Source organism: Anomaloglossus baeobatrachus, chromosome 1 (genome assembly GCF_048569485.1).
Source record: "Anomaloglossus baeobatrachus isolate aAnoBae1 chromosome 1, aAnoBae1.hap1, whole genome shotgun sequence".
NCBI lineage: Eukaryota > Metazoa > Chordata > Amphibia > Anura > Aromobatidae > Anomaloglossus > Anomaloglossus baeobatrachus.
Genome location: NC_134353.1, coordinates 443,188,699 through 443,213,200, shown reverse-complemented (window position 1 = coordinate 443,213,200; position 24,502 = coordinate 443,188,699). Strand labels below are relative to the sequence as shown.

Sequence of the window (24,502 nt, the reverse complement as noted above, 5' to 3'; positions counted from 1 at the left end):
CTACACCCCTATATACACCTGTAATATACTACATCACTATATACTACACCTGTAATAAACTGCACCACTACATCACTATATACTACACCTGTGATAACCTACATCACTACACCCCTGTATACTACACTTGTATTATACTACACCACTACACCCCTATATACACACCTGTATTATACTACACCCCTATATACACACACACACACACACACACACACACACCTGTATTATACTACACCACTACACCCCTATATACACCTGTATTATACTACACCACTATATACACTTGTAATATACATCCCTACACACCTATATACACACCTGTATTATACTACACCACTACACCCCTATATACACCTGTATTATACTACACCACTACACCCCTATATACACTTGTAATATACATCCCTACACACCTATATACACACCTGTATTATACTACACCTCTATATACACCTGTATTGGTGACCAGAAAAATGGCCACATGAAAAATGCCCACAGGAAAATTGTCCACATGGAAAATTGCCCACACGGAAAGTTGCCCACACGGAAAGTTGCCCACACGGAAAGTTGCCCACACGGAAAGTTGCCAATTGCAGCATCAGAAAGTTTCAGATCTATGATATTTGAGGTGCAAGGTGAGGATGTTCAATGATATGTGAAAAATGTCCACAGAAAATTGCCAACAGACATGAATGCCCACTAGGATTGGGGACCATGTAACCCAGAATGGGAACATATATACCAGGAAGGGGGCATATATACCAGGATGGAGACAACGTAGACCATACATACCAGGATGAGGACCTTATATACCAGCATTGGGACATATATACCAGGATGAGGACATATTCACCAGGATAAGGAAATATTCACCAGGATGATCTGGTATATATACCAGGAGGGGGACAGGAGGCAGTTCATAAGTCTTGGTAGAAGTTAGAACGCTAAGGGCCCATACATGTGAAAAACATGTGTGAGTGGTGGGAGCAGGTCCAAATTTCCCACTGGGGCCCATTGGACTCTAATTACACCACTGCAAAAACACAGTGCCACCACTAGGAATTTCAGGACCCCATACTGGCAAAAGTTCTGGGCCCCCTTGAGACTCTGCATAGGTTGCACCCCAGCTCTGTCTCCACCCCTCAAACCTTCCACACTCCTGACGCCATGCTTGGAAAAACGTGTGTGTGCATATATATATAATCTAATATATAAAGCTGTATGTATCTGTGTGTGTATGTCCGCTAAAGGAATCCGCACCGTCACATTTACAATCACGAAATTTTCCAGATGCCTCATGTGAGTCAGGGACTGTCAGACTATGTTTTTATGAGAAAATTTAACCCCACGCTTTAGTTGTTCACCAAAAATCCTGCCACCATTAAAGTCAACGGAGCTGGGAGCTACAGGTCATTAATAGGAACTGTGATTGGTTGCTATAGGAACAAAGGACATTCTTAGTATAAGACGCTTATGATACGATAATATGATATCGGTGGGGAGACGGAGAGAGAGAGACAGAGAGAGAAAGATAGAGACAGAGGGACACAGAGAGAGACAGACAGTGAAAGAGACAAATAGAGAGAGGCAGACAGGGAGCGAGGCAGACAGGGAGAGAGGCAGACAGGGAGAGAGGCAGACAGGGAATAAGACAGACGGAGTGAGACAGACAGGGAGAGGGAAAGAGGCAGACAGGGAAAGAGGCAGACACACAGGCAGAGACAGACAGGGAAAGAAACAGACAGAGAGGGAGACAGAGTGAGGCTGGGAGAGAGGGACAGTGGGGGAGAGAGAGACAGCTACCAACCCAGGCAACTCTGGATATGGATAGAATAATAAATATAAATTAAAAGTATATACATATATATACATACACACACATATACATATACACACACACACATATGCTGTAGATACATACATATATACACTCACACAAACACAAATACACACGGCCAAAAGTGTTAGCACCCTTGAAGTTGTTTCAGAAAAAGAAGTGTTTCCCTAAAAAAAATTACTTTACAGACATCACTAGGGGGGGCGCACAGACATCACATGGGGGATACACAGACATCACTAGAGGGGCGCACAGACATCACTAGGGTGTACACAGACATCCCTAGGTGAGCACAGACATCCCTAGGGGGACACAGACATCCCTAGTCGGGGCATGGACATCACTGGGTGGCACAGTCAGCAATTGCAGAGTACAGACATCACTAGGGGGGGGCAAACAACACTGGCGGTGGTACACAGCATTGGACGGAACACAACACTGGTGGTGATAAACCACACTGGAGGGGGCTGCACAGACAGAGCACTGGGGGGCTGCACAGAGCACTGGGGGGGTGGCACAGAGCCCTGGGGGGGCGGGCACAGAGTCCTGGGGGGGCGGCACACAGCACTGGGGGGGGGCGGCACACAGCACTGGGGGGGGGGCGGCACACAGCACTGGGGGGGGCGGCACACAGCACTGGGGGGGGGCGGCACACAGCACTGGGGGGGGGGCGGCACGCAGCACTGGGGGGGGGGGGCGGCACACAGCACTGGGGGGGGGCGGCACACAGCACTGGGGGGGGCGGCACACAGCACTGGGGGGGGGCGGCACACAGCACTGGGGGGGGGGCGGCACACAGCACTGGGGGGGGGGGCGGCACGCAGCACTGGGGGGGGGGGCGGCACACAGCACTGGGGGGGGGCGGCACACAGCACTGGGGGGGGCGGCACACAGCACTGGGGGGGGGCGGCACACAGCACTGGGGGGGGGCGGCACACAGCACTGGGGGGGGGCGGCACACAGCACTGGGGGGGGGCGGCACACAGCACTGGGGGGGGGGCGGCACACAGCACTGGGGGGGGGGGCGGCACACAGCACTGGGGGGGGGGGCGGCACACAGCACTGGGGGGGGGCGGCACACAGCACTGGGGGGGGGGGCGGCACACAGCACTGGGGGGGGGCGGCACGCAGCACTGGGGGGGGGCGGCACGCAGCACTGGGGGGGGCGGCACGCAGCACTGGGGGGGGGCGGCACGCAGCACTGGGGGGGGCGGCACACAGCACTGGGGGGGGCGGCACACAGCACGGGGGGGGGCGGCACACAGCACGGGGGGGGGGGGCGGCACACAGCACTGGGGGGGGGCGGCACACAGCACTGGGGGGGGGGGGCGGCACACAGCACTGGGGCGGGGGCGGCACACAGCACTGGGGGGGGGCGGCACACAGCACTGGGGGGGGGGGGCGGCACACAGCACGGGGGGGGGCGGCACACAGCACTGGGGGGGGGCGGCACACAGCACTGGGGGGGGGGGGCGGCACACAGCACTGGGGGGGGGGGGCGGCACACAGCACTGGGGGGGGGGGGCGGCACACAGCACTGGGGGGGGCGGCACAGCACTGGGGGGGGCGGCACACAGCACTGGGGGGGGCGGCACACAGCACTGGGGGGGGCGGCACACAACACTGGGGGGGGCGGCACACAGCACTGGGGGGGGGGCGGCACACAGCACTGGGGGGGGGCTGCACACAGCACTGGGGGGCTGCACACAGCACTGGGGGGCTGCACACAGCACTGGGGGGCTGCACACAGCACTGGGGGGCTGCACACAGGACTGGGGGCTGCACACAGCATTGGGGCTGCACACGGCACTAAGGGGCTGCACACGGCACTAAGGGGCTGCACACGGCACTAAGGGGCTGCACACGGCACTAAGGGGCTGCACACAGCACTAAGGGGCTGCACACAGCACTAAGGGGCTGCACACAGCACTAAGGGGCTGCACACAGCACTGGGGGGCTGCACACAGCACTGGGGGGCTGCACACAGCACTGGGGGGCTGCACACAGCATTGGGGCTGCACACAGCACTAAGGGGCTGCACACAGCACTAAGGGGCTGCACACAGCACTAAGGGGCTGCACACAGCACTAAGGGGCTGCACACAGCACTAAGGGGCTGCACACAGCACTAAGGGGCTGCACACAGCACTAAGGGGCTGCACACAGCACTAAGGGGCTGCACACAGCACTAAGGGGCTGCACACAGCACTAAGGGGCTGCACACAGCACTAAGGGGCTGCACACAGCACTAAGGGGCTGCACACAGCACTAAGGGGCTGCACACAGCATTGGGTGGGCGGCACAGAGCATTGGGAGCATGTACACAGCAATGTGGGCTTGCACACAGTGCTAGGGGGCTGCACACAGCACTGGAGGGGCTGACAGCATTGAGGGGGGCTACATACAGCATTGGGGGGCTGACCTCACTGGAGAGCAGGCACACAACAGACTGGGGACTCCAGGCACACAGCTAAACCCGCTCACACAGTCCCAACCACATTTGTATGTAAGCACCGGAGCACTGCGGCCCCCGGGAATCTGCCTGGGGGGCACAAAAAAAGGTCATTGCAGGCCCGTGGTTGCAACCCCTCAACTAAAGCAAGGCAGGGGTGCCCCCGCCCCCATTGCCCCCGCCCCCATCCCCGGCGGTGTTCAGCTCACCGAGCGCCTACCTTCCCCTGCCGGATGCCGTGTCCTCGCCACCTCCGCGTTGCCCACAGCACTGTGATGAGGCGCAGAGTGATGACCTCATCACATTGGGCTGCGGGATGACGCGCCGCCTCCCTGCTCTGCTCCATGCGCCTCGTTTCCGGCCTTGTTTTAGCAGTGTGTGTGTGCAGTGGCTGAAACAGGCGAGCCCCTTTGCTACGGCTGTGACTGGGGCCGGGTGAAGAGGGGAGGCCTGGCCTGCCCAGGGCTTAACAAAGCTAAGTAATTACCCCGGGCCTGTCCAGGCCCCCTCTCTTCACCAGGCCCCCTACAGCAGTCACAGTAGTAATGCCCTGATGGCGGCCCTGCAAAAACATATCATACATTTCCAGCACAAACACAAGGTCGTACAAGCCACAGAGTCTCACCTTTCTGCTGTGCCTTTGGGGATTTCAGGACCAACTGTCTCTGCCAGCAGCACCCTGCTTTTGGTGGGCTCCCACTGAGATGATAATGTATTAGATGTGACCTGCAGTCCCATGTAACTCAACAGATAATACAGTGATACTTTTGTGAGTACAGATAGTAGTGATTGCTCCTCTGGATCACACTGCTGCTGGTTCTGCATGTGCTGCCGTTTTAGGCTTGTGGGAGGAGTAAGGCTACTTTCACATTTGCGTTCAGCGCAATCTGCCGCTATGGAGAATAGCGCAGTCCGTTAACGCACTGCGCTATTCTTCATAGACTTGTATTGACAACGCACTGTAACGCAAGTGTCTGCGTTCCATCCGCTGGACGACGCTGCATCGTTATTTTGACGCTGCGTCAAACGGAGGAAATGCTACATGTAGCGGTTTTTGAGTCATTAAAATAATGCACCTCTGTTGGAATCCGCCAAAGTGTCTAATGATTGTCTATGGTGGCGGATTCCGCCGCTATGCGCTAAGCGGCGGAATCCGCTGACGGATACCGTCACGTTCTACTGAGCATGCTCAGTATGTCTAGCAGAACGATCGAAATCGTTTAAAATCACTCCTGGTCTCTCTCCCCACTCTCACTCCCTCTCTCATACGCACCGATCACGGGCGCGACGCTGCACAGTTGTCACAAAGCTCCGGCGGCTTTTCCTCTTTTAAAAATTCCGGCCGCTCATTATTCCATCTAGTATTCACTGCTTCCCTCGCCCACCAGTGCCTATGATTGGTTGCAGTCAGACCTGCCCCCATGCTGAATGACAGCTGTCTCACTGCAACCAATCACAGCCGCCGATGGGAGGTCTATATCGTGCAGTACAATAAATAAATAATTATAAAAAAACGGCATGCGGTCCCCCTAATTTTGATACCAGCCAAGGTAAAGTCAAACATCAGAAGAATGTAATCTCAGGATGGGGAGCCCCACGTTATGGGGAGCCCCCCAGCCTAACAATATCAGCCAGCAGCCGCCCGGAATTGCCGCATCCATCAGATGCGACAGTCCTGGGACTCTACCCGGCTCATCCCGAATTGCTTTGGTGCGGTGGCAAATCAAGGTAATAAGGAGTTAATGGCAGCAGCCCATAGCTGCCACTAAGTCCTAGATTAATCATGGCAGGTGTCTATGAGACAACCACAATGATTAACCTGTAAGTGAAAGTAAATAAACACATACACCCGAAAAAATACTTTATTTGGAATAAAAGAATGAAAACCACCCTCTTTCACCACTTTTTAAATCCCCAAATACCCCTCCAGGTCCGGCGTTATCCACACGAGGTCCCGCGACGCATCCAGCTCTGCTACATGAAGCTGACAGGAGCGGCCGTAGAACACCACCGCTCTCTGTCAGCTCCAGGCAGCAACTGAAGTGAGTCACGCTGTCAATGGGGACGTCACTGAGGTAATGTGTTCGGTGATGAAGGGAGCGGTAGTGCCGGTGTGTATGCGATGATGATAGAAGCGGTAGTGCCGGGGTGTGTGCAGTGATGATGGGGGCTCTCTCTCTTGGCTTAATGCAACGTGTTATTTCACAGGAATCTGTTGCCTTTATATGTAAGGTCCTGGTGGTGGAAACTGGACTGTGCACCGGACTCCTCCAGTGGAGCAACCCGGAGCTAACCCCTATACAGGGACTGTCCGGTCACCCCGCCAGAGGGCCTTGATGCACGGTAGCCGAAGCACTAGCTGTACAGGCACAGTCCGTTCCGGAAAGAGGAAGGAAGTTGTCCCTGAGGTCACAGGGTTCCAGATGGTAGTCCCGATAACAAGGCTCTGGTTCAGGTGCCGGGTGGAGATGACAGGTGGAACCGGATCCAGCTGGACGAGAGGGCGGAGGTCACCACGTGGAGCTGGGGATCAGAGCCGGGTCCGGGTGACGAAGATGGTGGAGTCCTCAGCCGACCGTCACCGACAGGAGTTAAGCAGCAGTCATGGTTAGGACCGGTTGGCGTGGCAGGACGGGCTCTGCGAGACAAACAAGGGTTAATACTGGACAAGGAAAAAGGGGACCCTAAACTCCTAGCTTACTAAACACGTAGAACAGGCCCCGCCCACCTGGAAGAAGAATCCTCTTATACCCTGTACCTGCAAGCCAATATCCTGTTTCTGGACGCTGGCCCTTTAAGAGAGGGTCAATGACCGCACGCCCTAACGCGCATGCGTGAGGCCCGAGTGCCTGAGACCAGGGAAGGAAGCGGCGCTGAAGAAGCAGGAGTGCCGGGCAGAGTGTCCTGTGATGCAGAGGGGCGCCTGGAGCGGGGACGCATGGAGGACATCGGCGAGGGAGAGGGAGCAGGAGGACCGGGGACAGGAGTGGTGAGCGAGGAGCGCCGTCGGGAATCGGGGAGCATGCCACGGGGACCGGGGAGCGTGCCATAATATCACACTATTTACAACGCATCCGTGACATGCGTCACACAACGCATTGTGACGGATGCCGTTCAACGCAAGTATAAAGTATCCTAAGGCAGCATCAGTGAGAGATGAGAGCAGACTGTATCTATCTATCACTGATAATGACAGACTGTTGCTACAAACCACAGTTCTTCAGCATTTTTGCAGTTTTGCACTAGGTCAACTGTAAATCACAAGTTGATCACCTATCATGTGAACATCCTCACCTTGCACCTCAAATATCATAAACCTTGCACCTCAAATATCATAAATCTGAAACATTGCAATGCTGCAATTGGCGATTTTCCGTGTGGGCAATTTTCCTGTGGGTATTTTTCAGGGAACCACCTGTATTATACTACACCCCTATATACACGTGTATTACACTACACCCCTATATACACACACGTGTTTTATACTACACCCCTATATACACCTGTATTATACTACACCACTATAACCCTATATGCACCTGTATTCTACTACACCACTACACCCCTATATACACCTGTAATATACATCACTACACACACCTGTATTATACTACACCCCTATATACACCTGTATTATACTACACCCCTATATACACCTGTATTATACTACACCCCTATATACACCTGTATTATACTACACCCCTATATACACCTGTATTATACTACACCCCTATATACACCTGTATTATACTACACCACTACACCCCTATATACACCTGTATTATACTACACCACTATAACCCTATATGCACCTGTATTATACTACACCACTACACCCCTATATACACCTGTAATATACATCACTACACACCTATATACACACACCTGTATTATACTACACCACTACACCCCTATATACACCTGTAATATACATCACTACACACCTATATACACACCTGTATTATACTACACCACTATATACACCTGTATCATACTACACCCCTATATACACCTGTATTATTCTACACCACTATAACCCTATATGCACCTGAATTATACTACACCCCTATATACACCTGTAATATACATCACTACACACCTATATACACACCTGTATTATACTACACCACTATATACACCTGTATTATACTACACCCCTATATACACCTGTATTATACTACACCACTGTATAGTACACCACTACACCCCCCCCCCCATATACCACACCTGTAAAACTATATTCCCATATACTAAACCACTACACCCCAAATATTTGTCAACAGTTAACCCCCCCCCCATTGTCCCCGCAGGTTACTAGGAACCACTCACCTCTCTTCTTATTGTCCCCTCCTCAGGCTCCTCCGTACGAGCCCCCTGCTGAGCGGCTTCTCTTTCACACACCCAGGCTGCGCCGACGCTGTATTCCTAGGAGCCGCTGCCTCTCTCCGTACGGGCCCCCGCCGCTGCAGCAGCTTCTCCTGCTGGGCGGGAACTTTTCAAATGACACACGCGCGGCGCACTGACGATATCAGGGTGCGCGTGTGTCACAGAGAAAAGTGCCGGACAGGGAACAAAGGAGAGATTCCTGCGTTCCGCTGCCTGCACTGACTGTGCAGAGTTGCAGGATCTGTCCTCTGTTTCCTACCTGGCACGCAGCGTGTGATGAGGGCAGTCTGACCACGCGCCTCCCGGAGCCTGGAGCTCCGGACAACAAGTCAGATTGACCTCATCAGTGACCGGACAGCAAGGACGCCCTGAGCCAGGCGGGCCGGTCACAGAGTAGGCGGGCCGGATGTGGCCCGCGGGCCGCCCCTTGCCCAGGTCTGGTCTATGCAAAGACTGAATGTCCTGCCAGGATCTATAGGTAATGTGAGAATGTCATGTGGCAACATCAAAACAACAAACATTCACATTGCACTTTTATCATTTTGGGCTCAGAGCATCACAGGATCCTGGCCAGATCTTCAGTCAATACATAAAATGAAAAGTGGAAGAGGGATCTGATGGTTCTCTGCTCCACCGTTATATTCAGTAGTATCTGTGTCTTGAGAAGACTGATACAGTTGAAGTTGGTACATATCACTTAATTCCAGCGAGACAGCTTTTCAGATTCAGGACCGTCCCAATAGCTCCAGAACAGTTGAGAGGTATGGTGCATATAGGGTCAGGAAACAGGTTGCCAGCCTGTTCTTTGCAGTCAGCACTCAGACCAGGATACATGGGTTATTTACCAATTATCCTATTGTATAGCACACACTTCAAAACATACAACTACCAAAACCCAATCTATGATACTTGGCTGGATACAAAGTGAAAGCGCACTCAATTGTTTAGAAAAGTAGAAAACCTTTATTTAAATCATTAATTTCTAGTAAACAATTAAAACAATGTTTTAATTGTTTACTAGAAATCAATGATTTAAATAAAGTTTTTCTACTTTTCTAAACAATTGAGTGCTCTTTCACTTTGTATCCAGCCAAGTATCATAGGTTGGGGTTTGCTAGTTGCATGATACATGGGTGTCTGAACTCTAAATCACTGATACTGCCCTACATCAGTTACACCCCTGCATGATGCACATGCAATTATAGAATTTTTCACACAGAATTTACATTCTTTGTCATATAACTAATTCTTAGTTCTGGTATTTTAATAAAAGGGGTTGCCACTTTCAGTAACGTGGTCCCCAAAGTTTGCAAAGTACCGTAGTTTTCTCTTTGTAAGACGCACCGGACTATAAGATGCACCCCAAATAGAGAGATAAAAAGTTTAAAAAAAAAAAAAAAAAAAAAAGGCGGAGCGGAGGTCACAGGAGGCTGCTGTGCGGCCAGCCGCGCAGGCGGTGTGGAGCAGGGCAGTGCAGGTGTGAGATGCTCTGTTAGCGGTGCGATCTTCAAATAATGCTGCCCGGAATCGGCGCCTGCGCTGATGGAGCTCATGGCTCAATGACAATCCAAGAGTTCCACCTGTACAGGCGCCGACTCCTAGCGGCATTATTTAAAGATTGCACCGCCAACAGAGCATCTCATTCCCCCACTGACTTGCTCCACATAGCGCCCAGCACAGCCCCGCACTGTCAATAGAGTATCTCACCTGCCGCAGCCAGCACAGTCCCGCACCGCCGACAGAGCATCTCACCCGCCATACCGCCCTACTCCACACAGCGTCCACCACAGCGCCTATTCACCACCTCCTGGTGAGCTACATTCGGATTTTAAGACGCACCCCTCATTTTCCTCCAAAAGTTTTGGGAGGGAAAAGTGCGTCTTAAAATCTGAAAAATACGATACATAAAATAAACTCAAGTACTCGTCCCACAGGGTTCAGTGCTTGATTCAGTCCTGTTGTAGTCCCTGTATAGTGACTGGAATGGTAATGTCATGTCAACACTGCGCGTCACCACATCAGCCAGTCATTGAGCTCAGTGTCATATGCCGACAAACTCTACACAAACAATGAGCTTAATGGATGGCTAGATCACTGACATGTATTGCTGACATGATGCTGCTCTAGTCACAACATCCAGACCGCAGCAGCAGAGGCCAGCGATGGACCAGGGGTAGGGGAGCGAGTACCTGATGAACTTGTTGTTTTATGCACTTTTCACACTTTGTAGATCACAAAAAAAGAAGTATTCCTTACCACCTGGAGACAACTGCTGGAAAATATTATTAAGAGGGAGTCCTTCTTTCCTCAGGGACCAGCACTCGGCTACACTAAAGCACTGATTAGAAGCACAGAGAAGCACCTAAGAAAAACAAAACAGTTTTATCATAGGTTGAGACAGATTTAAGGACATCATATGGATTAAGGAAAGGAATATAGGTTAATTCTAGAACTTGAGCTTTCTAGACTGTCTTTCTCTTTGCATTTACCTGTTCAGACATATCTCGAGCAAGGAACTTGAGATGTGTCACTGCAGGAAACTTGTCCTTGCGCGCAGGATCAGTGGTGCAGCGCATGAAGAGTGATGGAAGAATCTCTGTGTCGATTTTGCATTTTTCACTTACAACAGACACACAGACTTTATAGAACTGTACAGGGGATGTGCTGCTTCCATCACAAGTGGCTACAACAATATTGCCACCACCTGTAAAGGCAATATCAGCCAGTGCCACCCTGCATCGAAGGCGGCACAGGCTTTCAGTAGCGGTCAACACTTGTCCATTGGGCTTTAGTAAAGACACAGTCACCAATCCGCTGATAGTAACAGCAATCCAGCCTTCCATTGGTTTTCCTCCAAACAAGGTGAGGGATGGAGAAAACTTTACACGGGAGAATTTTTCGCCAAAACTGGAAATTCCAGACTAGTAAAAGAATAAACTTAGTGAGACAAAAATAACTGTACTACAAAATATTCTATGCAAAAGACTTATGAGACATAGTCATAAATAAGTATATCACCTTTTCCACATGAAGTGCCAATTTCACACCATTATGAAGCCATGAAAGAGCGACTATAGGGTCACCATCCACTTCACTACCCACCAAGCTTTGCCAGCTATTTGCTAAGTGGTCTGTCATTCCCCAGCATTTTATCCGACCATCTGCATCAGCTGAAAGAAGGCGGGAACCTATAGAACAAGTAAAACAATGCTGAGAACATCATTTTACTAGTATCACAATCACTAAGATCACAATTCATTAAACAAAAAATAAAGACAGTTTTAAAGATATTTACTAAGTAGAGTGTTAACCCCACAACCCCACACCCTCCCCCACCTTCATTCACATTTCAGGAAACCTTTGCCATCACTTACCAGACTGATCCCACTCCAAGCTAGTGATGACTTCTTGATGGCCAGAATTTATGGAGTAGACATCCCAAGGATGTTCTGTGTCCAGGATGTGAATCATGTGTGTAAGATCTTCAATGTGACACAAAAAGAGAAAAAGTATAAACCAAATTACTAAAAGGGGTTTTCCCATTTATAAAAAAAAAAAGGGCTCCCGGTCATTTCCTTTTTACTTGTCTGCAGTAAATACTGCCATCTTTCTGAAATGAGAGCAGCAGCCAAATCATTGGCTTTGTTCAGTACAACACCAAGGGTAAGCGCACACAGCAAGTAAAACAGAGAGTGGTATGTGATAAAAAAAAAAAAAAAAAAAAAAGGAAGAAGGATTGCATTCCACCCGGACCCATGTTACTCTATAGGGGAGCTCCCATGAGTGATTTTGCTCAACCCTAATCGGACAGAGAAAACAGTCTCAGCATGCTGCGGCTGGAATCCGATTCAGTTTCTATAGATGCGAGGGAAGCATCGCACTGCACTCACATTACACCTGTGTAATGCGAGTGCAGTGCGAGAACCGCATCAGCTGACAATAGAGAAGATGGGGAGATTACTCCCTCCCTCCCAGTGGCGTAACTAGAGTTTGATGGGCCCTGGTGCAAACTTTGGACTGGGGCCCCCCTCCATGTACACAACACTTAGGGTACGGGATAATGATGCTGACACTTGGCTTTTACCCACAGCACCCAGGTTTCCCATGATCTAAAATCCCTCTATCAGCACCCTGCTTTCCCATGCTCTGTCATACATCTTTCCCTCAGCACCCAGCTTTTCCATATCAGAGCATGGGAAAGCTGGGTGCTGAGAGATGTATAGCAGAGCATGGGAAAGCTGGGTGCTGAGAGATGTATAGCAGAGCATGGGAAAGCTGGGTGCTGAGAGATGTATAGCAGAGCATGGGAAAGAGCCCTTTTCCCTCAGCACAAAACATTCCCATCCCATACTTGTATCTTTTTCCTCCCTCATATATAGTTCTCCAAATACTATAATGGCCCCCACATAGCCTTCCATATAGTATAAAGGGTCCCACATAACCCTTTATATATTAGAATGCACCCCCATAGTCATCCATGTATTATAATGCATTTCCCATAGTTCTCCATATTTTATACTGCACCACAGTCCCCCATGCTTTATACTGCACCCCCACAGACCATGTGTAAGGTAGCCTCCATAGTCCTCCATATATTATAATGTAGCCCCCATAGTCCTATATGTATTATAATGCAGCCCCATAGACCTCCATGTATAATGCGCTGCTATAGTCTATGTATAAGGTGTCCTTCATGTTTATTATGCAGTCCCATAGACCTCCATGTATCATGCAGCCAGCACCCCCAGGCCTCCATGTATTATGCAGCCAGTCCCACCAGGGCCTCCATGTGTCATGCAGCCAGCCCCACCAGGTGTCATGCAGCCAGCCCCACCAGGGTCTCCATGTGTAATGCAGCCAGCTTCCCCCGGGCCTGTGTGTGTCATGCAGCCAGCCCCCCCAGGGCCTCTATGCGTCATGCAGCCAGCCCCCCCAGGGCCTCTATGCATCATGCAGCCAGCCCCCCCCCCCCCTCAGGGCCTCTATGTGTCATGCAGCCAGCCCCCCCAGGGTCTCCATGTGTCATGCAGGCAGCTTCCCCAGGGCCTCTATGTGTCATGCAGCCAGCCAGCCCCCCCCCCCCCAGGGCCTCTATGTGTCATGCAGCCAGCCCCCCCCCCAGGGCCTCTATGTGTCATGCAGCCAATCCCCCCCCCCCCCCCAGGGTCTCCATGTGTCATGCAGGCAGCTTCCCCAGGGCCTCTGTGTGTCATGCAGCCAGCCCCCCGACCCCCCAGGGCCTCTATGTGTCATGCAGCCAGCCCCCCCCAGCGCCTCTATGTGTCATGCAGCCAGCCCCCCCCCCCCCTTTCCCAGGGCCTCTATGTGTCATGCAGTCAGCCCCCCCAGGGCCTCTATGCGTCATGCAGCCAGCCCCCCCAGGGCCTCTATGCGTCATGCAGCCAGCCAGCCCCCCCCCCCCCCCCGGGCCTCTATGTGTCATGCAGCCAGCCCCCCCCCCCCCAGGGCCTCTATGTGTCATGCAGCCAGCCCCCCCAGGGCCTCTATGCGTCATGCAGCCAGCACCCCCCCCCCCCCCCAGGGCCTCTATGTGTCATGCAGCCATCCCCCCCAGGGTCTCCATGTGTCATGCAGGCAGCTTCCCTGGGCCTATATGTGTCATGCAGCCAGCCCCCCCCCAGGGCCTCTATGTGTCATGCAGCCAGCCCCCCCCCCAGGGCCTAAATGTGTCATGCAGCCAGCCCCCCCCCCCCAGGGCCTCTATGTGTCATGCAGCCAGCCCCCCCAGCGCCTCTATGTGTCATGCAGCCAGCCCCCCCCCCCAGGGCCTCTATGCGTCATGCAGCCAGCCCCCCCAGGGCCTCTATGCGTCATGCAGCCAGCCCCCCCCCAGGGCCTCTATGCGTCATGCAGCCAGCCAGCCCCCCCCCAGGGCCTCTATGTGTCATGCAGCCAGCCCCCCCCAGGGCCTCAATGCGTCATGCAGCCAGCCCCCCCCAGGGCCTCTATGCGTCATGCAGCCAGCCAGCCCCCCCAGGGCCTCTATGCGTCATGCAGCCAGCCAGCCCCCCCCCCAGGGCCTCTATGTGTCATGCAGCCAGCCCCCCCCAGGGCCTCAATGTGTCATGCAGCCAGCCCCCCCCCCAGGGCCTCTATGTGTCATGCAGCCAGCCCCCCCCAGGGCCTCAATGTGTCATGCAGCCAGCCCCCCCCCCCCCAGGGCCTCTATGTGTCATGCAGCCAGCCCCCCCAGCGCCTCTATGTGTCATGCAGCCAGCCCCCCCCCCCCCTCTATGTGTCATGCAGCCAGCCCCCCCCCCCCCCCAGGGCCTCTATGCGTCATGCAGCCAGCCCCCCCAGGGCCTCTATGCGTCATGCAGCCAGCCCCCCCAGGGCCTCTATGCGTCATGCAGCCAGCCAGCCCCCCCCCCAGGGCCTCTATGCGTCATGCAGCCAGCCCCCCCCAGGGCCTCAATGTGTCATGCAGCCAGCCCCCCCCCCCCCAGGGCCTCTATGTGTCATGCAGCCAGCCCCCCCAGGGCCTCTATGCGTCATGCAGCCAGCCAGCCCCCCCCCCCCCCAGGGCCTCTATGTGTCATGCAGCCAGCCCCCCCCAGGGCCTCAATGTGTCATGCAGCCAGCCCCCCCCCCAGGGCCTCTATGTGTCATGCAGCCAGCCCCCCCAGCGCCTCTATGTGTCATGCAGCCAGCCCCCCCCCCCAGGGCCTCTATGCGTCATGCAGCCAGCCCCCCCAGGGCCTCTATGCGTCATGCAGCCAGCCCCCCCAGGGCCTCTATGCGTCATGCAGCCAGCCAGCCCCCCCCCAGGGCCTCTATGTGTCATGCAGCCAGCCCCCCCCAGGGCCTCAATGTGTCATGCAGCCAGCCCCCCCCCCCAGGGCCTCTATGTGTCATGCAGCCAGCCCCCCCAGGGCCTCTATGCGTCATGCAGCCAGCCAGCCCCCCCCCCCAGGGCCTCTATGTGTCATGCAGCCAGCCCCCCCAGGGTCTCCATGTGTCATGCAGGCAGCTGCCCTGGGCCTATATGTGTCATGCAGCCAGCCCCCCCCCCCCCCCCCAGGGCCTCTATGTGTCATGCAGCCAGCCCCCCCCCCAGGGCCTCTATGTATGTGTCATGCAGCCAATCCCCCCCCCCCCCCCCCCCCCCGGGTCTCCATGTATCATGCAGGCAGCTTCCCCGGACCTATATGTGTCATGCAGCCAGCCCCACCAGGGCCTCTATGTGTCATGCAGCCAGCCCCCAGGGCTTCTATGTGTAATGCAGCCTGCCAGCCGGCCCCACCAGGGCCTCCATGTATCATGCAGGCAGCTTCCCCGGACCTATATGTGTCATGCAGCCAGCAAAATAAAAAAACAAGTACCTCTCAGCTCCTTCTGACCCCTGCGACTGCGGTAGTTACGCCCCTGCCCCCATATGTCACACCCCTGCTCCCTATACAGCCTGCACCCCCATATCACACACACACCCTGACCCACATATCTCACCCTGCCTGTACCCCAACTTACCCCTCTCAAACACTCTGCACCCTTCACATGCTTCTGTCACAGTCTGCAGCCCTCATATCCCACTCACCCTGCAGCCCCTCCCCTCATGTCCCCTCTTTTCTCATTACCACTCATGTGTTTGAAGTATCTTCTCCTGCTTTCTGCCCGGCATCCTGTGTCTCCTCCCACACAGTCACATGGGCGTGACGTCATCGCAGGTCCTGGTAGGGATGGTTTCCGTCTGCCGTGCAGGAGCACATCTCCTCTGCAGCAGGTCAGAAACGCCTGGTGACCTCTCCAGGTCAGGGGCCCCTCTGCCCCCCTGCAGACACTGGGCCCCCCTGACTCACAGGCCGGCCCCCTAACGTTCTCACAGTCGGCCACTACATAGTGGCACTACACATAGGGGCCCGGCAGCCGGCTCTGCAGAGCGGCTGCCGGGCCCCTATAACCCTGCGGGCCCGGTCGCAGTGGCGACCTCTGCGACCGCGATCATTACGCCCCTGCTCCCTCCCCTCTACACTGCCCACCCCCCTCCTCAGCAGCTGTGCTGTGATTGCAGTACAGTGGCATAACACTCACTTTACACTCCAGCAGAGCAGGAACCCAGTGTTAAGTGATTGTGACGCATTAATACTCATGTGGTCCCAGCCTAAGGCTAGCAGTCATTGTCTAGATCAGGGGTGGGGAACCTTTTTTCTGCCGGGGGCCATTTGGAAATTTCTACCAACCTTCGGGGGCCGCACAAAATTATCAACTTGAAAATTACCCTAATATATTTGGTCAAACAATTAACTCACTGTGGCGGCTGGAGCTTCTACTCTTTGGTGCAGCTGTAATATTAGGCGATGTTGATCTTGTTGCTTTTCCAGGTTTGAATTGTCTGGGACTGCTGTATATACATCAGAGGAGGGTATGGGGGCATATACACCACAGGGTAGGGTTGGGAGAAATATAGAACACCGGGGAGGCTGGGGGCATAGACATCACTGGGGGGTAAATACATCATTGACGGGGAGCACAGACATAGCTGGGGGGGCATAAACATTGCTGGGGAGGGCTGGGAGGAATATACATCACTAGGGAAGCAGCAGGGCATAGACGTCACTGGGGGTACATACATATCACTGGTTTGCACAGACAAGACTGGGGGGCATAAATATTGCTGGGGTTATATATATAGCCGGGGGCAGACAGCCCTGGGGGATGCCGGAGGGACACAGACAGCCCTGGGGGCACAGAGACGGATGTGAGAGGCTGAAGGCACAGACAGACCTGGGAGAGGCTCGGGGCACAGAGATCACTGGGGAGACTGGGGGGCACAGAGATCACTGGGGAGACGGCACAGATCACTGGGGAGACTGGGGGGGGGGGCACAGATCACTGGGGAGACTGGGGGGGGGCACAGATCACTGGGGAGACTGGGGGGGGTGGGGCACAGATCACTGGGGAGACTGGGGGGGGTGGGGCACAGATCACTGGGGAGACTGGGGGGGGGGCACAGATCACTGGGGAGACTGGGGGGGGGGCACAGATCACTGGGGAGACTGGGGGGGGGGGGCACAGATCACTGGGGAGACTGGGGGGGGGCACAGATCACTGGGGAGACTGGGGGAGACGGCACACATCACTGGGGAGACGGCACACATCACTGGGGAGACGGCACAATCACTGGGGAGACGGCACACATCACTGGGGAGACGGCACACATCACTGGGGAGACGGCACACATCACTGGGGAGACGGCACACATCACTGGGGAGACGGCACACATCACTGGGGAGACGGCACACATCACTGGGGAGACGGCACACATCACTGGGGAGACGGCACAGATCACTGGGGAGACGGCACAGATCACTGGGGAGACGGCACAGATCACTGGGGAGACGGCACAGATCACTGGGGAGACGGCACAGATCACTGGGGAGACGGCACAGATCACTGGGGAGACGGCACAGATCACTGGGGAGACGGCACAGATCACTGGGGAGACGGCACAGATCACTGGGGAGACGGCACAGATCACTGGGGAGACGGCACAGATCACTGGGGAGACGGCACAGATCACTGGGGAGACGGCACAGATCACTGGGGAGACGGCACAGATCACTGGGGAGACGGCACAGATCACTGGGGAGACGGCACAGATCACTGGGGAGACGGCACAGATCACTGGGGAGACGGCACAGATCACTGGGGAGACGGCACAGATCACTGGGGAGACGGCACAGATCACTGGGGAGACGGCACAGATCACTGGGGAGACGGCACAGATCACTGGGGAGACGGCACAGATCACTGGGGAGACGGCACAGATCACTGGGGAGACGGCACAGATCACTGGGGAGACGGCACAGATCACTGGGGAGACGGCACAGATCACTGGGGAGACGGCACAGATCACTGGGGAGACGGCACAGATCACTGGGGAGACGGCACAGATCACTGGGGAGACGGCACAGATCACTGGGGAGACGGCACAGATCACTGGGGAGACGGCACAGATCACTGGGGAGACGGCACAGATCACTGGGGAGACGGCACAGATCACTGGGGAGACGGCACAGATCACTGGGGAGACGGCACAGATCACTGGGGAGACGGCACAGATCACTGGGGAGACGGCACAGATCACTGGGGGCACAGGCAGACCCGGGGGAGCTTGGAGGCAATTAGAGAACTGGGGGAGGCCTGGATCACTGAGTGCTGGAGGTGGCTGCGGGCACGGAGAGTACTGCCAGCGCGCACAGAGAGGAGCAGCTTCCGCCGGCCACAAGGAGCCACCGCCGGGTACAAGGAGCCGCCGCCGCCAACAGGGAGCCGCCACCGCCGCCGGGAACAGGGAGCCGCCACCGCCGCCGGGAACAGACCTGGGGGATGATTGGCAGTTAATCCTCCCCTGTTTGATTTTAGCGCTCCTCACGCCGAGCCCACCTACAAAGTACGTCCTCACGTAGGTGGGGACGTAGTCTTTCAGTTATAGGAAATGCAGCGTTCAGCATTGAACACGCTGTGTGGTTTTAAAGGGCCAGCAGCCAGCAAGATGCGGCTGGCGCTCTAGCACTGCAATCCCCGGGAATCAGCTCGGGGGCCGCAGAAAAAGTAGTCGCGGGCCGCATACGGCCCGCGGGCCGGAGGTTCCCCACCCCTGGTCTAGATGTAGAAGACAAATTATGGCTGCAGCCAAGCACACAGAGCATGGTGGGGAGCTCCACAGTGGTGGTGCAAGTATGGCAGGATATTTACCGGGTAAGTGTTAGCTCTTATTTTACTATTAGGCTATGTTCACATGATGTATCTTTTTTCTGAGTGCATCTTGACTGCATCTTTTTCCTGTGGTCTCAGAAAACGCAGTTTGTGGCCCAAAAAACATGTTTTGCTGCGGTTTTTTTTTAATGCGTTTTTTAAAGGAGAAACATAATTGATAGGATAATTGATAGCTAGAATATATATATAGAAAAAGTAGATAGAAAGGATAGATAGATAAATAGAACATATAAAATAGATAGAAAGAAACAGAATATCTCTATAGAGCTATTCATATCCAGCACAGAAACAGCAGCAGTTTCATCCCTCATCTGTCTGCTGTACCTTGGCTTGTTATGAAAAATAGAGAATCCACGTTTTTTTTTTTTTGTTTTTTTTTTTTAAACCAGCCAAGGTACAGCAGACAACTGGGGGCTGATATTATTAGGGTGGGAAGGGCCATCATTATTTGGCTCATTCCAGCCTAACAATAGCAGCCCACAGCCACCCTAGAAGTGGCGCATCCATAAGATGCGCCAAATCTAGCACTGGACCCTGCTCTTCTCGTTGCGCTGGTGATGGCAAATGGGGTAATAAAGGAGTTAATGGCTGCTCACAGCTGCTACTAAGCTCTAGCTTAGTGATGGCAGGCGTCTGAGACAACCCCAATCACAAATCCTTTATTTGGGGGAAAAAAAAACAAAAAAAACAAAAAAAAAAAAAAAAACACAACACAAAAATAAGCCACCCTCTTTCTCCACTTTATTAACCCCCCAAACACCCCTGCAGGTCCAGCGTAATCCACACGAGAGGACCCACGACGCTTCCAGCACTGCTACATATCTGAAGCTCACAGCGAACGCCATAGAACAAGACTGCTCGCTGTGTGCTCCACACACCAACTGACGTGAGCAGCGCGATAAGCGGTGACATCACACAGGCTACCAGCAGCCACAGCTGGAGTTCTCCACCTGTGACCAGGGCTGTGGAATCGGTAAGCCAAACCTGTGACTTCGACTCAGACTCCTCAATTTCCCTTGCACTGACTCAGACTCCACGAATCCCACATAAATATAAGCAATATAAGTGAAAAATTTATTGTAGTACAATGTGAACATCAGACATTTAATCATTTTTAACCTCATAACGACGGCCGTACGACTTAAAGCGGCGGCAAAACAGGGTACTTATTCTGTTCCGCCGCTTTAAAGCGGCGGCCCGAAAAAGCCCTGTAGCGCCCCCCAGCGACCGAAAATCTCGGGGGTTTCAGCTACCGGGGGTAGCTGAGACCCCCCAGATTATGAATCGGGGTGTTTTTTTTGGACCCCGACCATGTGATCGCCGGTATACACCGTATACCGACGAACACATGAAAAAAAAAAGAAATGGCCGGTAAAACTGATTTCTTTTTCATCTGATATGATCAAACATGTCAGATGAGAAAGAAATCTAAACCCCTAGTGCCCCCAAAGCCCCCGGTACCGGAGAGTCCCCCCACCCCCACCCCTACCCCCACCGGACACCCAAAATGGCGCCGAAGCGCACAGAAAACTGCAGCCGCCGCCGGCTCTGCAGTCATTTCCCTCCGATCTGAAATGATCAAACATTTCAGATCGGAGGGAAATGTCCTCCCCCTGACCTCTCCTCCGGTACACCGGAGATCTCTGGTCCCCGGAGCCCCCTCCGGTCTCCAGAGCCGCCTCCCCCCTCCCCCCTCCGTAGCGTGGAAGATGGCGGCGCCGCGCGGCCGCATTCATTCTGCTCTTTCTGCCGCATGTGACACGTCACATGCGACAGAAAGGTGCCCCCAAGTCCCCAGGTCCCGCTAGCTCACCCCCCGTCACCCCACCCCCCCCCAGCCCCCGGTCATACGTTACCTGTCTGGTGATCCGTCCCGCGATCACGCCGCCTCCTTCTTGAATGCTGGCTGCGCATGCGCAGACAGCGGCTGTCAGCTGGATCCCTGGGACGCTGAAGTCGCTGCTGCACAGGCTCTCCACTGTGGACCGGGGGAGAGTGAGTGCAGTAATCAGCAGTCTCTCCATGTGAGGAGTGTGGTCCTCACATGGAGAGACTGCTGTTCCAGAAAATGGGGGGTACGTTCTGTGAGCGTGCCCCTCATATTCTGGAATGAGGTTACTGCAGGTCACTCTGCCCTAAGTTGGACCGGGGCAGTGTGAGTGCAGTAATTCTCAGATTACTGCACCCACACTGCTCATGGAGAGCTTGCTCTTCCAGAAAATGGGGGATACATTACCTGAACGTGCCCCCCATATTCTAGAAGATCCAGAGTCGGCGTGGGACGTCCAAAATGGATTACAGCGACCGGAATTTCTTTATTTTCAATAAATTGGGGAAAGAGGAATGTTTCGGGGAGTGTTTTTTCAAATACATTTTTTTTTGTCTTTATTTTTTTCTATTACTTACTGGGTTAGTGATGTCGGGTATCTGTTCAGATGCCGTGACATCACTAACCCCAGGGCTTGATGCCAGGTGACATTACAGCTGGTATCAACCCCATATATTACCCCGTCTGCCACCGCACCAGGGCGCGGGATGAGCTGGGGCGAAGCGCCAGGATTGGCGCATCTAATGGATGCGCCACTTCTGGGGCGGCTGCGGCCTGCTATTTTTAGGCTGGGAAGAGTCCAATAACCATGGCTCTTCCCCGCCTGAGAATACCAGACCCCAGCTGTCCGCTTCACCTTGGCTGGTGATCTAATTTGGGGGGGACCCCACGTTTTTGTTTTTTTTTAAAAAAAAACGCCTGGGGAGCCCTCCAAATTGATCACCAGACAAGGTGAAGCTGTCAGCTGTGGTTTGCAGGCTACAGCTGTCTGCTTTACCCTAGCTGGCTATCAAAAATAGGGGGACCCCACGTCGTTTATTTTAATTATTAATTTTTTGGGGGGCTAAATACAAGGCTAGGCACCCTTTAGTGCCACATGAAAGGCACTAAAGGGCGCCAGCTTAGAATATGCAGGGGGTGGGACGTTATATATGTTTGACATCTATCCATTCATCCATTGTAGCATTTTAGGCTGTGCGCCCATAATCGGGATTTGCAGCGTTTTGGGCGCAGAGTGTGTCCATAGTGTGTCCCTGTGTCCATAGCGCTGCATTGTGCAGTAGAAGCACAGTGGAAGGATTTTTAGAAATCCCATGCCCAATGTGCTTCTTTTCTCCGCAGCATAAACCGACCTGTGGCGCAGCTTCCCGAGCCTCAGCATGTCAATTTATGCTGCGGAGATGAGTGTTCTCTGCAGGTAGCATAGAGCTCCACAGCGGCCTGAACCCAAATCGTGGGCATGGGCAGCTGCGTTCTCCCGTGGACAACACTCACATCTCTGCAGGAGGCTGACACTGTGTACTAGACGCCGTGTCGCTGGATCCTGGCCACATAGCCTAAAAGTGAGACATTTGTTGCTACAGCAACATTTTTGTGAAGTACCTGTGGATTCAAAATGCTTACTATACTCCTGAATAAAATCCAGTTTCCAAAATGGGGTCACTTGTGGGGGGTTTCTAATGTATAGGTACCCAAGGGGCCCTGCAAATGTGACATGGTGCCCGCAATTTATTTCAACTTTTCCAGAATTCAAATGGTGCTCCTTCCATTCCAAGCCCTCCCATTTATCCAAACAGAGGTTTTTGGCCACATGTGGGGTATCCCTGTGCTCATAAGACAATGGATAACAACCTGTGGGCTCCACGTTTTGTTGTTGCCTCTTGAAAAAGTGAGAAATTTGATGCTGAAGCAACATTTTTGTGAAAAAAATGAAAATTTTCAATATGGCAACCTAAGCTTATCAAATTCTGTGAAGTATTCGTGGATTCAAACTGCTCACTATACACCTAGATAAAAGCCTTGAGGTGTCTTGTTTCCAGAATGGAGTCACTTGTGGGGGACCGCCACTGTTTAGGCACCTCAGGGGCTCTCCAAATGCAACCTGGCGTCCGCTATTGATTCCAGCCAATTTTGCAGTCAAATGGCACTCCTTCCCTTCCGAGCCCTGCTGTGCGCCCAAACAGTTGATTTCCACCACATATAAGGTATCGCCAAACTCAGGAGAAATTGCACAATAAATGTTATGCTGAATTTTTTCCTTTTACTCTTGTAAAAAAAAAGCTACCTGGTTGAAATAGCAATTTTGTGGTAAAATTTTATTTTTTTTTTTTCATGGCTCAACGTTATAAAATTCTGTGAAGCACCTGGGGGTTCAGGGTACTCACCAAACATCTAGATAAATTCCTTGAGGGGCCTAGTTTCCAAAATGGGGTCACTTGTGCGGGGTTTCTGCTGTTTAGGTACCTTAGGGGTCCTCCAAATGTGACATGGTGCCCGCAATCTTTTTCAGCCAAATTTCCTTTCCAAAATTCAAATATTGCTCCTTTCGTTCCAAGCCCTCCCATTTGTCCAAACAAAGGTTTCAGACCACATGTGAGGTATCACCGCGCTCATAAAAAAGTGGTTAACAAACTTTGAGGTCAAATTTTTGGAATTACCTCTTGAAAAAGTGAGAAAATTGATGCTAAAGCAACATTTTTGAGAAAATTATTAAAATTTTCAATATGACAACGTAACGTTAACAAAATCTGTGAAGTACCTGTGGATCTAAAATGCTCACTATACCCCTAGATAGAAGCCTTGAGGGGTCTAGTTTCTAAAATGGTGTCACTTGTGAGGGGTTTCTTCTGTTTAGGTACCTTAGCGGACCTGTAAATGCAACATGGTGCCCGCAATCTATTTCAGTCAAGTTTGCTTTCCAAAATTCAAATATTGCTCCTTCTGTTCCGAGCTCTCCCATTTGTCCAAACAGAGGTTTCTGACCACATGTGGGGTATCGGCGCGCTCATAAGAAAGTGGGTAACAAGTTTTGGGGTCCATTTTGTTGTGCTATTTCTTCTAAAAGTGAATAAATTTGGGTTAGAGCAACATTTTTAGGTAAAATTTAATTTTTGCTTTTTTTCATTCCACATTGCTTTTGTTCATGTGAAGCACCTGAAGGGTTAATAAACTTCTTGAATGTGGTTTTGAGTACTTTGGGGGGTGCAGTTTTTAGAATGGTGTCACTTTTGGGTATTTTCTGTCATCTAGGCCTATTGAAGTCA

General features: G+C 53.0%; 1 protein-coding gene across 1 annotated transcript in view; it reads right to left on the bottom strand.

The window, feature by feature from the left end:
* MED16 (mediator complex subunit 16) overlaps positions 1–24,502 on the bottom strand; it is a 111,026-nt gene that overhangs the window by 49,654 nt on the left and 36,870 nt on the right. The window contains exons 2-5 of the mRNA XM_075352694.1: positions 12,049–12,156; positions 11,693–11,862; positions 11,164–11,595; positions 10,931–11,036 (exon numbers count right to left, since the gene is read on the bottom strand). Coding sequence (XP_075208809.1) covers positions 10,931–11,036; positions 11,164–11,595; positions 11,693–11,862; positions 12,049–12,156 — 816 coding nt within the window. The remainder of the gene's footprint in view (positions 1–10,930; positions 11,037–11,163; positions 11,596–11,692; positions 11,863–12,048; positions 12,157–24,502) is intronic.